This window comes from Chlamydotis macqueenii, chromosome 5 (assembly GCF_036417535.1).
Source record: "Chlamydotis macqueenii isolate bChlMac1 chromosome 5, bChlMac1.mat, whole genome shotgun sequence".
Lineage (NCBI taxonomy): Eukaryota > Metazoa > Chordata > Aves > Otidiformes > Otididae > Chlamydotis > Chlamydotis macqueenii.
In genome coordinates this window covers 10,953,748-10,970,082 of record NC_141560.1, presented here as the reverse complement: position 1 = coordinate 10,970,082, position 16,335 = coordinate 10,953,748, and the positions used below count along the sequence as shown (strand labels likewise).

Genomic DNA, 16,335 nt, shown 5'->3' with positions numbered 1-16,335 from the left:
ATAAGGACTGCAGAAAATCCAGCACTCTGGAGCGTTTCAGAAGTGGCTTCATGTAAATACATTCTCACATGAATTTTATTGAAGTAAGGAGTTTTGTGAAGTTGGATTTTGTTTAATTTAGTTGGCCCCATGTCCACATTAGCTTGGCCTAAATTTTAGCCTAATGAGTACTTGGCTGGGACACCATCAAGCATATTGCTGGTGCTGCAAAAGTGTGTAAGGCTTGATGAGTCCTTATGTGGTGATCTTTGCCTAGACTGGTTTAGGAGCCCAAACGAAACATATGAAGGCTGCTGCCCAGCTGCTTTTTGTAGTAGTTAAAAGAACTGACTGTGCTTTTTGTAGGAGCTGAGGATGACAATTACCTAAATTCATATTCAGAGTCTACAGTTTGATAGTGATGTTTCATTTTGCCTAAATTGCCCTGTTCTTTCTATTAGATCCTTAACTTTTCCCTTAAAAAAAAACCACTAAAAACCAAGCCAACAAAACCCAATAAACTCAACAAGCTGTTTGATACTGCTGGTACAAGATGTCTGTGATGTTCCATCTCCAAAAACAAACTCATTTTAATGTAGGGCAAAGTAATTCTTGCATTCAAACACAGAGAGGTTGTAATTAAGCTTTGTGCACTGCTACCTGAAAAGAGACGTGTTTTAAACGTGAACCACACACATCATTATTAGTGCAGCTGGCCCCTTGCCCATCAAAGCACCGATTATTTTCTACAACAGCTACTCCAGTTCCTCTGCTTTTTCAGTTTCCTGTTATCTTGCATGGACATCAGCAGTCCCTTTGCCAAATTTCTTAGTAAAATCATGGCACTCCAGACTCATAGGAAGGGGATTTATCAGCACTACAGCAGTTAATCGCTTTAGCTAGCGTATGGCACTGTCCTTTGAACAGTGGAGATGCAGAAAGTGTGTGAAAATTGTTGGAAGTGAATCACTCTGAAAGTTGTTCTGCCTTGGTGGGGAAGTTAAGACAAGTAGTAATGGATTTTATATCTTCGATCTGCTTTTTGAAATGGTCCAAAACTGTGACTGAGCTATTTTGAGAGATGCTGTACTTTAAAAAAGCTAACTTTTCTGTTTGTTTATTTATATATTTTGCTTAGCTTGGCCCTTTGGGATACATTTGAGTTGTTAGTGCTTAGTTAGGTGCTTGAACACACAATTCCTGAGTAAATTTGTCCTTTGTATCTCATTCTCTTTCACATATGTTTCCCAGAGGAGCTCCTTCAGCCAGATCTATTGAAGGAATAATTATTTCATCAGGATTTAATGTATATTTTGATTGCACTTTGAAGACATTCTCTTGAGAAGTTTTTATCATTTCAACAAGGGATCATAGCATGTAAACAAGGAAATAAACATCTTTCATATTAATCAACAAGATGATTAAATAATAACCACAATTGTTAATTGGTACTTGGAGATAGAGGGTAATGACTGTCTTGAGTTCAACAATGAGAGTACCAACAGGTAGAGACTCTTTTCTGCACAATAAAGCTGCATATAATTTAGGAGATATTACGTTTTTAATGTGCAGCTGCAACCATAAGGAAGTTGTTCAGCTCTTTGCCTGGTGTCCTATTTCAGGCATATGTTTTCATACTGAATGAGGTATTAGTAAGGAGATTTGAGATTTAGGCAGTTAAATCAGTTCTAATTGCCACCAAAAACCCAGGATTCTGTATAAACCCATGTTTGCAGTGTTTTGTTTCACTGTGGGATGAAGTTCCTGCTGGTTTCAGGGTGCAGCAGGAGTCAAAAGCTGCTTCTTTCCTCAGAGGCAAAAGTCCAACTTGTCCTTCACAAGACAGTGGTTTCTGGCTCCCTCTGAGTTTGGAAGTAGATCCTCATTTTTCCATCACACAAGTCTTTGTCTTTTTCTAAATACTGGAATGTTTATAGAGGGAGAAGGAAGCATGTAGGGGGTCTGCATCTCCAGAAGTCGATGAAGTAAAAAGGTCCAGGAGTTTTAACACACAAGTTTGGGAATATACAGCATATGTCTGGGAATTTTGGCAATCTGTGTTGAGAGACCTGTCCCTCATACTAACTAGCTGTCTAATCTTGACCCAAGTGAGTAATTTTGCTCCTCAGACACAACCAGTTCTTTGTACCGTAACTCATTTGAAGCCAGTAGTGCTGCAGGAAGAAACTGTGCATCCCTCCTGCTCTCGGTGTTCATTTTTGCTTCTAACCTACCATAAATAGAAGCAAAGGAAGAGTTTCCTTCTCTGATTAGCTTACTAAGCTGACTCAGCCTGAGGCTGCCTGGTGACTAGATTGTTGCAAGGTCTAGATTTACCCTGAATTAGGTATGACAGCAAAGCACTGCCTTAGTTTCTCCATATGTCTGTTGCTTATAATACTTCACAGATGCTAGTGCTAGTTTGATCTCACTGAAAAGTACTTGGAGATCCTGGGCTGAAAGGCATGATGAAAATACAAAGTAGCTGTTGTATAAAGAGACTTTTTGTCGTCACATATTTATAAACTAATTTGTCCAAAGTGGCAAACCTTTATATTGCAAGCATGGATCAGAATAGTGTTTTGTCCCCAGAAGACCTGTTGGCATCAGTAACATGGTCTCAGGTTGCTCACAGATGCTGGCAGTGTAACACTTTGCATTTTTGCTGGCTTAACAGTCGTTCAAAGTAATGTTAAAAGGTAGCATGTTGAATGCTTTTATGATATGTTTCTGAGGGTGGGCTGTCTACTGAGAGTCTCAGGGTCAGATCACGCATGTCTTATTCAGGTGGCAAAGCTCTTCTTGGCTTTGACAGAGAGATTTCACCCTCACTGCCACCCCCAGTTGCCCAATGCATGCTCACTAACACATATATTTGTTCTACGTAACTCTGCAGGGTGATTTTTTTTTTTATCCCATGTGAGTTTTGATGTAGACTCAAGTTTCTGTTTTTGTTTCTTCTTGTACTGTTTGGTGTTGCTGATGGGGAATAGCAGAAAAACTGATAATGTTCCTATTCTTATTCACAAGGAAGAATGTTACAATTTTTAATTGTATGTTTTAATTTTTCCTTCTTCTTAATCTTTTATGTTTTGAAATTCTGCATTTCAAAAGCAGGATCATTATCATTCAGAACATTAAAGCATGTCTTTTTAATAGCTTTCCCTTTTAATGTGAAAGAATGGAATTGAGGAGGAAAAACCAATCTGTCTTGAAGGAAATTCTGTGTTATCTAAGGATTTTCAGCGCAGCCAACAAGAGCAGATCTTGAGCTCAGCTGACTTGGAGGGTTATGCTCTGCCTTGAGTAACTTGTAGAGTACAAAGAGCCACTTTCATAATGTTATCACCAGCAAAGTCCATCTGTTTCTGCCAGTGACAAGGGGATTATTCTAGCTTTTTATTACGTCAGTGAGACTTTAGCATTTTAGGGTTCAGCTGTCAAGCTGTTGGGGGAAAGAGGGGAAAGTTAGAAAACTCTATTGGGGGAGAAATTAACCAAATGTTTTGCCAGTAATTTTTCTACCCATATTTCCTTCTATTAGTCTCTTGATGGTTTGTCCTTAGGAAATCAGATTAGAATGCAATGACTTGATTTGTTAAGCAGGCAGTGATGACAATGAGCATCTGTTTTTCTGGTCTGGAGTCACATTAACACGTAGTAACATTGTCCTTTCTTGCTATTACTTTTATACAGAGCAGCACAGAAGCTTAACCTGTCTTCGAAGAGAAAGAAATACCATCCGCCCCTGCCACGCACACACGACTTCTCTATTTATGCTACTAACTTTAGTGGCATCCTGCAGCTCTGTCCTCCCCCAGCACCACCATGCCTTCTGAGAGCTGTGTCCAAAATCAAGGACAACCCTGGCATTGGAAAGGTAACTTTGGATTTCAATTTTTAAAAATCATTTTCTAGATGAATTGTAACAGGGCTGGAAGCTTTCAGCCTAGAACAGAGTTGGATAGGCTCAAGGGAAGGGTCTTGGTGCAGAGAGATAGCCACAACCGTTTAAATGTGCCAGGGAGCTGTTATCACCTGTTGACTTTGGAAAGAGTTGGCAGCCTCAGAGCAGATTCAGTGCTTGAGTGTTGGCTTCCTTGAAGCCAGTTAACATGACTGACAACAACATTGGCAAAAGTTCTTTTGTCTTTCCCACTATGAAAGCAAGAGACAAATTTTCCTTTGGCGTCATTGGTCCAAAACCAGTGCACATACAGCTTCAGCTTTGGCACAGGTAATCTCTGCACTGCCAGCAAGGCTCAGTCACTGGTGCTGTCTGTCTGCTGTAGGTTAAGGAGATACATTCAGGGGGCTTTATTTCCCTCTGCTTCACATGTCATTATAAATCAGGAGTATGGAAATGAAGTAGCAGGAGAGAAATAGATGTCTCTCCAACTTAGGAAATACAGCACCTTTCAAATTGTAAAATGTGTGCTAATTTTATTAAAAATAATTAAAATACAACCCAATTATTTAGAGCTTTATTCATATTTATAGCTGTTTAATCACCCACACAGCAGAGTTTGAATAGTTGTTTACATAGGTTACAAGAGATTGATGTTTGAAGATAGAATTGAAGTATGTAATGTGCACAGGAGAGCTAAAATGTGCATCTTGAGTAACTGTACAAATCAGCATTAATGTAAGGAGATTGACAGCCTAAATACCTATACCTGACACTGTTGCTCACTGAGAATACTCTGTATTTCTTAAGTCAGTGAGTTTGTGCTAAATGGAAAACAAGGGAGTAATCTGGGCTATTTTAAGCAGATGGAAACTCACAGATGAAAATTTGGTTTTTTCTCCTGCTTTTTCAGTGTGTTAGAAAAGATGATGTGGTATTAAATGGTGGAATATAGCAAACCCGGCATGGTAATTTAGAGATTCCCAGGTGGAGGAGGGTTTGCTGAGGAACATCCTTTCTAAGTGTGTGTTTTAGCTGAGCCCATCTGTTGTGCCTGCCTCTTCTGCATGAGGCTTAGCACTTGGCTGTGACACCAGGAGTAACAGGGAGCATGGCATTTCTAAGGCTCTTTCCTTTAGGAAGACCTTTAAAGCATGCTTGTTTCTCCTTCTGTCTGCAGCTCAATAAAACTGTCTTTGCCCCTCACTGCACTTCTGTGCCTGCAGCTATGTGTAACCAAGAAACTTCAGCCTTCTTCCTACACTTTGATGGTGGCTAGTGGAGCTTCCCAGCATGGCTTGTGCCTCGTGGAAAGCTCTGGTTTATGTGGTCTCTTCAAACAGATCAACAAAGTCTAATAAAGATCAAGTGCATGTTCCTGGATGTGGTCTACCAACCTTCTTCGTTAGTTAGCACAGCAGAAGGCTTTCAAAGGAAAGAGCTCTACCAGAACGCCAAGGGACATGGCAGGACCTTGAGCAGCTATGCTGCTCAGCTGTGTGAGCTTCTCCTCCAACATGGGATATATATGTAGCATGCTGGCAATGTGGGTGGTATTTCTCTCCTGCCTGGCACACTACACCAAGACTTTCCAGACTTTATGGGTCAGCACGCTGCTGTTGGCTCTCAGGTGTCTCTGTTGTTTAGCTCTCAGCTCTCAGACATTATTGAAGATACTGTTTGTTTGGGCCCAGGGTTCCAGCTGTGTCCTCACCATGTATTTGTTGACCACAATTTGGGAGAATCCTGTGATGTCCTTGAGAGGATAAGGAGTTCTCTTCTAATTGAATCAGCCCTTAGTTCTTGAGTTAGGATCTAGACCATCCAAATGGTGATGGGCTGTGCTAGATACTAGTTTTAATGCTCCTCAAAAAATAAAGTAACTGGGCGTCTTCTCTGATCCACAGTTTAAAATATGCAATATCTATTAAACATGTCTCTTAACTCATTCCTCTTTTGCAACTTTTTATAAATTACAGTGTTTGTCCATAGGAAAAAACCTCCAGCAAAATAGCTTTTTGTAAAAATTATGAGTCAGCACAAATGAAATCTTATATATCCTAATCCTTAGAACTTGTGGTCAAAAGAAAAGTGTCAGTCCTATACAGGTGTTCTTCTAGTACTAAACACTGATAGTTTCACCTTCTCTGAGCAATGCGAAGAAGCTTTTGGTAGTGTTTAGCCCACTGTGCAGTAACATTCGCCATTATAATTTCCTCCTTACTAGCTTCTGCTGATCAAGTTTTAGTCAGCTCATTATCTTGTTATGAGGATGATGGGAATAAAGTAATTACCTTTCTTCCTCACTGCTTTGAGTATCATAGCAATTGAGAGAAAAGTCAGCAAATGCTGGCAGATGTGCTGTGGTCCTCTGTTAACTTCAGTCTCTCTTCTAAGAGCTTTTTACTTTACACTTGTCATAGTTTAGCTTACTCGGGACCAAGCTACGCAGTCTCTCACTCACTCCCCCCACCCTCCGAGGGAATGGGGGAGAGATAATATAACAAAAAGGCTCGAGGTTTGAGATAAGGACAGGGAGAGATCATTGAAGTTGCTGTTACGGGCAAACCAGACTCGACTTGGGGAAAACTATTCATTTATTACTAAAACCAAAGCAGGATAATGAGGAAGAAAACAAAAACAACTTCCCCCCAACCCTCCCTCTTCCAAGGCTTAACTTCAATTATCTCTGCCTCCTGCCCCACCTCACCCTGGGCAGCACAGGGGGAAACAGGGAATGGGAGTTGAGGTCAGTTCATCACTTGTTGCTTTCCACTGCTCCTTCCTCCTCAGGGGAAGAACTCCTCATGTTCCTCTTCTGCTCCAGCATGGGGTCCCTTCCACGGGCTGCAGTCCTTCATGAACTGCTCCAGTGTGGGTCATTTTTTCACGGGGTGCAGTCCCTCAGGAGCGGCTGCCCCAGTGGGCCCTCCACGGGCCACAGCCTCCTTCAGGCTGTGGAGGACCTCCATGGGCTGCAGGGGGATCTCTGCTCCTCCATGGACCTCCATGGGCTGCAGGGGGACAACCTGCCTCACTGTGGGCTGCACGACAGGATGCAGGGGAATCTTGGCCAGGAGCAGCATCACTGCTCCCCCTCCTTCTTCACTGACCTTGCTGTCTGCAGCCGTTCCTCTCACAATAAATTATTCACAATTGGCTCAGGCAGACACCTCTCAGGTTCTCCTCACATCTTCTCTCTCCACTTCTTGCTGCTGGGTTGAGCCTCCTCCTCTCTGCCCCCACTTCTGCTTCTTCACTTCTTTTTTTTTTTTTTTTTTTTTTTTTTTAATTTCTTCCCTTCTTAAATATGTTACCACAGAGGTAGCATCACTGAACATTCTGCTGCCAGTTGGGTGGGTTGCCAGGGGTGGGTCTGCCCTAGACCTGGCCGAGTCCAGAGGACAAAGGGGAAACTTCTAGCAGCTTCTTGCAGAAGCTGCCACAGTAGCCCCCCCCACCACTAAACGTAACCAACACATTGCTGCTCCTGGTTGTCTTTTTCCATGGCTTTTTTTTGCAGCCTGTCCAATAATAAGTACAAGATATGCGTAGGGAACAGAATCAGTGATGGATTCTGGAGTCACTTTTTCCTACCGCAGCATCTGTGGCTGTGGCTGGTGCTCTGCTTGGTTTGTGTGATCGTTCCCAGGTCAGTGCTGTCCCTTGCCCTATTATTACTGTGTGGTTACAGTGGGTTAAGCAGCTGCTGGGACAGTCGTCTTCTTCCTCGCCTCCTGACTTGCTGCTGTTATGTCTTTTATGGTTACTTACGATGCGGAGGACTGGTTCCTTGCTGGTTTCTGCTGTACGGGTAAGAATGTAGCAGTGCTGATGGGCTGCCTAATTCCCACTTCACTTTACTAAGCTGAGAATGACTCATTGAGGACCAGCCCTTATTCTCCTCAAGGAGGTGATTTCTCTGAGCACAGATAGCTTGACAAGTTTTAATTCCCTTCTTGTCAAATGGTTTCTTTCGGAGCAGGACATGATTCTGTAGAGAAATGTGTCTTTTCTTACTGTGAAGGGGCTGAAGAGATAAAATTTAAGAAGAGTATAGGTTGTGTAAGAATGAAAAATAGAGTGACAAACTGGAAACCCATGAAGTGTCCAAGATACTTCAATGGGAGCAATGTGGCTCCCTTTATGAAAAGCTGGAGAGGTGAATGATATGTCAACTGTGTGGAAATACAGTTTATTGTAAGTGAGTACACTACAACGGCTGATTATTATCAGTAATGACATACTCTAGGTGGTCCCATTTCTTTTATAAATCTACTGAAAGCTTAGAGCAAAGTACATGTTGAAACATTTACAATGACCAATATGACTGGCTTTCTGTATTGCCCCTGTGATGGTAATTCTCAATGTTTTTTCCCCCTGCTGATGCTCAAGGTTGTCTTTTAGCTGGTATTCAATACAATATAAGAGACACAGGATCAGAATGTGGAAAATGGGATGTCACTTCGGGGACAAAAGGGAAAGCAGGGCTCCAGAGGGAATCTAGAAGTATAGCGTCGTAAGGCTGACTTTCAGACCAGGCAACCAGACAAAGTGGTTGAAATAATAATAAAGATAGAAATTAGCAGTCAAGGATTAATGTAATATAGTGGGGATCAGTTGATGGACCTTTTACAAGTGGAACACGTTAGCATTCTGTGGAAGAGTCAGTGAGCATTTGAACAGGGTTGATCTGGTTGATAGAGTGTATTTGGATTTTGAAAAAGCTTTTGACAAGTGCCCTGACCTAGGTTTCTTAAAAAAAAACGTAAGCTGTCATGTATTCTCTGGTGTTTTAATAATTGGTAGGAAACAAAAGGGCAGCTTTCACACTGGAGCAAAGTTAGCAGTGGTGTCACATGGCGGTCCATGCTGTTCGGTGTCTTCCTAAATGGTTTGGATGAGGTGGTGAAGCTGTGGATTCAGAGCAGCCAAAGCTAAAACTGACTGTGAAGACTTGGAAAAAGATGTCATGAGACTGAAATTACTGAGTGGATAAAGAGGCAGATGAACTTCCATATTGATTAACACAAGTAATGTGCATAAGAAAAGGAGCTCTAACTGTGCATGCACAAACGATAAGCTGTAAGGAAATCAGGCATGACCGTAACCCATTTTACCAGCCATTGTGAAAGCTACAGCATTAGGTTTGTTTTCATGAATCTGAGCTTCTTAAGAAATGCTTCATTGACTGTTCAGGTGACAAGAAGATTAAGTATCTTTAGTTTTAAGGGGTCTCTAAGAGTACGTGATATAAATACATGTTCCTCTTCAGGCTCATAATGCTTAAGTAACAGTCACTCGTTTTTTTTTCTTTACTGGACTTCTTCCTTGAGGAAATATCTTTAAAGAAGTTTTGTAGAGGATGGTAGCAACTGAAGAAATGTGAAGATTTCCCCTCCTTTCCCATGTATTTATCTCTAAATTAGCTTCTCAGAGAGGAGCTATTGCTGTGGCTGAGCGAGGGAAGGGCTGGATCCTAAGACCCCAGCATGCAGAAGCAGCAGCAGTATCTGTTTTGCTGCTGGCACAGACCTGGACCCCAGTAAGCCTAAACCTTTGGGAAAAACACCTCACCAAACAAATTAACAGCTGGACCTGGAATTTTATCTTCCTTATTTGAGATACACTTTCAGAGCTGCCCTATGATGACTATTGGCTTATCTGACCAAAGAAACTCGCTTTGGCCAAAGCACCAATTCAGTGGAGAGCTTCCCTATACATTAAGTCCTTTTCATTGGTTTCAAAGTTAAACACATGGATAAGCATTTTTCTCAACTAGGTGAAGGGACAGTTGAATCTAAGGAACTGACTGAGTTGAGCATAGGCAGCATCAGGACTTATCTTGGGTGTTTCTGTGGTGTTGAGAATTGGACGGTCTGTCACTGGATGTGAGACCATGTCTCAAACCTGTAAGCTAGACAGACATTCGGGGAAGGGAAGAGGCTTGAATTTTTGCTTTTCATAAGCTGTATGACTATAGCAAAGGCAGTAACTGTGCATTGTAAGAACTTCTGGAGTAGGCAGGCATGTGAAAATATTGTGATGGTCAGTTCTTGCGATTGAACTCAGTAGTTGATTATTTGAGCCCAAGATCTAAACTTGTTCTTAATCTCACATCATCATCTCCATGCATATCTGCTGTGGTGAAGTTGCTATATGGCTTTTATGGTTGAATGTATTTGTACTCATATGTACATACTTAGCACAGCAGAGAGCCTTTATGTATCTTTTGCAATTTCTGTTTATAATTTCTCATTGTTTCAAGTACTGTCTTGGAAGGTGGGTGATAAATGTCTTATTAATTTCTTTACATTTCACAAATAACAATTTTTCCCCTTATAATAATTTCAGCAGAAGTGTGTAGACTCGTCCTGTGATACAAATCTTAATTAAGCCTTTTGCTTAATTTTCTTTACTAAGTGCAAAGGTGCTTGCAGGGTTTGTCAATATTTAGGAATAGCAAGCAGGGAAAAGTTTGGAAAAAAAATTAGAACTGTAGGTCTGTCTGGGACCAGTGTTTCATATAATCAACAATAATTAAACTCTCATGCGCAAAGGAAAATCCCACTACCAGTGCAAACTGGATACTGAAATGAATTTTGCCCACTACTGATAAATGTTACGTAGTGAATTTCATATCTTTCTCTTGAATGTGCCAGAAACATCAGAGTCCAAATAATTTAGCTGAATCCTACTTAAAAGGCAATGATCCAGTACAGTATGATTCTTGTAACTGAATCATTTTTGTGGTCTCTCTGGGTGTTATTAAATTTAATGTCAGAATAGTAGGAAAGACGTCTGAAAGCCATTTAATATTGTCACTGGAAAGAAGTTAGATTATGCTCAATTTCTGACATTAATGTGCTACTTAAGATAATTTATCATATTGTGGTATTAAAAAAGACATCCTTTTTGCAGTGGCTGCTGTGTGGCATTCTAATTTGCTATTTTTCTTTAGCATGGTAGGAAGCCTTTTTCATGCAAAATATTTTTTCTCGGATTCTATTCAGCTCACTCTTTATAATACTGCATCACTTACAACAGCAACTTTAAGTGCTTGTCTCTTCCAAGGATCCTGTCAATTTTTTATGTTAGAATGACAGAATCCTCCTATGTGAGACAATTGAAATGGAGCATTTAAAGAGAACTTGAATTGTCAGACATCTTTCTTGGACAGGTATATAGATACTGGTCTCCATTTATGTGTTTTAGACATTTACTTTCATTTATGCTTTACCAAGCCATAGCTAAGGTTCTGCTAATATGATTTACTGATCATTCAGGGCTTTCTTAAGTGTGCTGTATGTCCCATTCACTGGTTCTTACGATGGTTTGATGACGGATAACAAATAGATACTTAATTTTGTCATCTTTATTGCTGCTTGTTTCCTAATGACTAGAGTGTTATTTCTGGTATAAATCATGTATCATACTAAATACTCTTCTATTGATGTGTGTAGTCCTGTATCACCCAAGGTACATATATCCCTGCCGAATGCCTTGAACTGCTTTAACAAAAATGTGGAAAAATTAGATAAAAATCCATAAACTCTTCCACTTCATTTTCACCTTTAAAAATGAAATAGTTTTCTTCATGTCTTCTGGGAGTAGAGAATCAATTCTTCTTTAATAGAGTACAATACAGAAGTGATTTTTTTTTTTTTTTTTTTTTGGTTGTCCCAGGGGAGCTAGATGGTCTATGCTAGCATGGCAGTTTTGCATATAAATTTGCCATCCACTGGTAGTGGCAGTATATGAAAGGCTTGTAAGAACTACCCACAGTAAACCAATTTAGCAAGGGTTATATATCTGTCAGTTACAATTAAATCCATGAAAAATATTGGCTCTGAACTAGGACTTCTGTAATTTGATTTACACTGTAGTTGAAAAATAAGTGATTTCATTGGAAAATGGTCTTTATTCAACTGAATGTGAATTCTTTGTAACTTCTTGCTGAGAAATCTTAATTCAGAATGGTGGATGTCTAAACAGTTATTTAATTAACCTGCTGTTATATGCCATTTTGTGAACATTGGACAAAATTAACTTCCTGGCTGCACGATGCCTGTCAAGGATGTGTGTTTCCAGGGAATATTTAGTGTCCGTTCAAATTTTATATAATGACATTTATTGCTAAAGACCAAATTGCTTGTTCATTTAGGGATTATGATACTGCTGTAATGCAGAATATGACCAGCATTTTTAGAATGGATTCCAGTATAGTGCCAGCACTTTCCCAAAATACAGACAGACAAAGTCAGAGTTTATTTTAGTAAAAAAGGCTTGAGTACATGTATTTTTAATTTTTTTTACGTGCTTTTAAATTCATTCCTGCTATTTTTTCCTTCTCATTCTGTGTAATTTGAAACTTGACAACTATATAAGCATCAAATGCTAACAAAGCATCTTTATAAACACAAGAACACTACGCATCCATTGATTTCAAAGGAGATGCCATATGTTACAGTTATGCCTGTGCTAACATATTTGGCTGGGTCAGGCTCTTAATTTCCTCAGCATTCAAAACGCCACGGAGTCTACTCATTACTTTGTGAATTAGTGAGTCTTTTCTGTCTACATGTCTGCCCTAAATTAAACCGCATAGAGTATTTGGCACCCTTCACTCCACTGAAAGACAAATGACCAACTTTCTGAGAGATATACATAGTGGGTTTTTTTTGTATTTGTTGTCTAAAACATGTAGTAGAGATCTGTGATAGTCTTAGGAGCAGAATTCAAATCACCTGGTTCTGTAAGTGTGAGACAGTCCTTCCCCTTTTGCTGGTCTCAGAGTTGATAGCCCTTCCATCTCTTTTGATTATGGGGTAATAATCAATGTGAACCTGACTGTTTCAGACTCCTGTCTGTTTCTGTCTAAAATTATGTAGGATTGTGACATTCTCTCTCTTACCACTAGCTCTTTTCTCTACAAATTCAGCCTTGGACGTGATTTCTTCTGGGATGACAGAAGAATGCCTCACTGGTCTTGGGAGAGTTTTGTGTTCATTGATGTGTGGCTTTGCGGTAGCTCTATTCATTTCAGCGTATCCCAAATATGTGGGCTGTATTAGACAAAACTGCTAGCTTGCCTCTGGCCATCAGTCTCACATTCATGTCTTGCTGTCAGCAAGTTGCTTTGAAATTTGGGTTTCACAGCTTTTTGATCTGTCTCTTACTTCTTCCAAACCTGCTTTCTGGCACTGACATATGCTTGATGTTCTGCATTATCTCGACCAGTCCTGAAGCCAGCCCAGTATTTTTGATGCTGTGCCTCCCCTGTCCTGTTCTCCTCAACTCCAGCTCATTCACTATGCGGAGGGAGTCTGGAAATCATGAGTCCGCACAAAGAGGGCATGTGAGGCTGGCACTACTGGAGAAGGTCACAGTGTGGGAACAGTGACTGCCATGCGGCAATGGCTTAGAAGGTCTCTCCTTGTCACCCTTAGATGTGATGTCTACTGTGTAGACAGTACCAATGGAGAAGGAGGGCTGCTAGGGTAGGAAGGGATGGTACCACTCAGGATGGACATCCCTCATTTTCTGAGATATTTCGGTGTTTAGGTCAGAATCGATAATATGCATATAGAGCTGACTTTCATAAGGGTTAAAGATATCAAGGTCTAGAGTTTTGGCTCAGGGCTCCAGCAAATTATTGATATTTGAGTGTGCTGTATGGATCTGCAGTTCTCTAGTGGTCTCATCAGATGCTTCTAAAACTCTACGGGGTTCAGCCCCAGAGTCCTCCACGTAGTCATTATCCTCCACACAGGGGACTCCCCTCCCCCTTCCTGTCATTTTTTTCAGAAATCTGCCCTTTGCCAGTTTGTCTCCCTTAAAATTCTTTGTGTGCATAAAACTGTGGTATGATTTTTTTTTTTTTTTTTATGCTTCAGCATCCATCCATTGTGTTTGCCCTTACATAGCTGGAGCAAATGAATTCTAGCTTCCAAATGTTTGCTTTTGTAGCCTTTCTTTTCCCTGGCTTCCAGTGTAGACTGACAGACAGAGAAACTAAAAAAAAAAAAAAGCAAAGAAAAAAAAAAGCCTTGATTTGCTATGAATCTCTCTCCTAGCCTTGCTGGTGAAGGTTAAAATTACACTCATTGTACTGGGTGGGTGGGCTTCCGACCTTATGCTATTGATTTCTAGGGCTTTTCCAAGTTATGTGCTTATTTATTTAGTTTGAAAATTCTTTATCTTTGGCATATTCAGGATGTATTTGCCATCTTCTTTTAAAAAACACTTTTGTTTTTAATAGGGTTTCCTTCAGCAATTCTGCTGACCTCCTGGTTCCTGCAAAACATGAATTTGGAAAGTTCAGCAGTGGACTGTTAAACCTCAGTGTACAAAACCCACTAGACCAGAGTCAGTTAGTTAATGAGATACTTTAGTGGTTTGCATGATTTAGAGTGTCTTCAGGCTCTGAGAAAAATCTTAATAGTGTGCAAGTATTGTGATGTTTGTGTTTCTTTTATTTGCAGAAATTGAACTCAAATACAAGTCTAGCCTCTTTTCCTATCAACATATTCATTAAAATGGAGCCTCTATCCAATATTGAATGCCTATATGAATGTCTGTGTACAAATCCTTGTATCCTTGATAATGATAAACTTTGACTTGCAATTCTTTTTCTTACTCTACATCTTTCTGTGACATTGAAGAAGAAATAGATAAAAGGGAGGGGGGGAAAAAATGGAGTTACGAAGAATCCCCAGTTCTAGCAGGAAGGGTCACCCCTGTTGCAGGATAGATGTGCCATCTTAGCTCTCCTTAAGGAGTCTAAAAGTGGTCAGGGCAGAGATGCCCTGGGAGTGAGATGATTTTTCTGGAATCACCATATTTGTATTGTCTTCCCTTTTTTATGTTTTCTCTCTCTTTTCCCCTGCCCCTGCCATGCCATTCCTTTTAGTTCTCTCCCTCCTGACCCCTCTGCCTACAGAGGCTCTGATCCTGAGTGGGCCTGAAATGAATGTTATTGCACTTAATTCTAGTCATTAATTTTAATAAGCAAATAAAAGCATTAGAGTGCAGTGCAGGTATTGTGTCTTTGCTCCCTAGTTACGGGCCAAAGTCACTTTAAGATTTATAGGTTGCTGTGTTTTCTTGAATCCTCCCCTCACTGCAAGCCCTTGTATCTGGATGATTTCCTGCACTGCACGTTGCTGTCTCTACAGGTGAGCTTGCCTTTTGCATGAGAAGTAGATAAAGAGACCCAGGAGAAGATGCAGTTAAGTTGATCCTTAAGGCAGGAACCATGCTGGCTCTATAGTATGCTGCTTTTTCTGCAGTACTTATCCCAGAAGAGTACTGGGAAGAACTATCAGAGCTGAAAATTTAAATCTGTCACTTAAGATTGGTCCTGAAACACAGGAGGGCAAGAAGTGTAAGAAGAATAAATATTATAATACCAAACCTTCTTTTTATGTACTTCGTTTTTGCTGTTGCAAAGGGATCTGAGTGATCTTTGGGCTCGTTGGTACTTTTCATGAGCTTTTCTGCTTCATTTCTGAGTGAAGTGAGAGTCTGGCTCAGCATTGTAAAAGAGTGTGACACATTCTAACCCAACAATTTTTGGCAGGCATCACTTATAGATAGATTTAGTGAGCAGAGAAACTAAATTTGAAATCAGTGCTTTTCTACTCTGCAAATCAGCTTTTATATACAAAACACTAGAAGAGGAACTCCCTCAAGCTGCTTTTCTCTTCCCCCTCCCCAAGCTTACTTCCGCTGTAAAAATGAAGATGACTCTTCAGGCCCGTTAAGTTTGGGATCTGATCCATTATGGGAAGCTAGTTTAGTATCTTTCTACTTCAGAGAGGTGGTCTCAAAAAGCTAATTTGACACACAGGGTTTTTCGGGGGCTGAAGCCACCTTTGTGTTAGGGGGAGCAACACTGATGGAGGTAACTTGCTGTTTAGGTCAGGAGCAAACCAATTTTCCTCTTATCCAAGCTCTGGCTGCTATAATCTAATAATAGGTGGAAGAGAGAACAGAAAGGACTGTTTAGATAAGTGCTTTGAAAACAGCCTATATTTTAAAATTCATTTTAATCAAGTGACTCTGAAGTGGGCATTTGTGCTTATATATATATTTAGATGTTTGTTTCTTTTTTTTTTTTTTTTTTTCCAAGGGAGGTTATTTTTCTGAGCAGCTTGGTAGAATGTCAAGGTTGAGCTAGGAGGCTAATACACAAAGCTGGCTTCATGGAGCTTTTATGGGGAAACAGCCTTGAATGTGTCACCTCTGATGCAGTTTGCTTTTGAAGCAGCTGTTTCATTTATTCTAAGGTTTGCTTATTTTCTGGGACTGTATTTTCATATGTATATAACTATGAAAGGCGAAAGAAAATAAAGTGTTGAAGCTGGGGGCACTGCTTGAGTCAATAGGTGTAAGAATTTGCTACTGCCTTGGGTGGAGCCTCCTGCAGTGTTTACTGAAGGGGTTGG

The 16,335-nt window shown here is 40.4% G+C and overlaps 1 protein-coding gene across 2 annotated transcripts in view; it reads left to right on the top strand.

The window, feature by feature from the left end:
• KIF26A (kinesin family member 26A) overlaps positions 1-16,335 on the top strand; it is a 102,464-nt gene that overhangs the window by 66,212 nt on the left and 19,917 nt on the right. For both annotated transcript variants that reach the window (XM_086749578.1, XM_086749577.1), the window contains one exon: positions 3,676-3,859. In XM_086749578.1, coding sequence (XP_086605704.1) covers positions 3,676-3,859 — 184 coding nt within the window. The remainder of the gene's footprint in view (positions 1-3,675; positions 3,860-16,335) is intronic.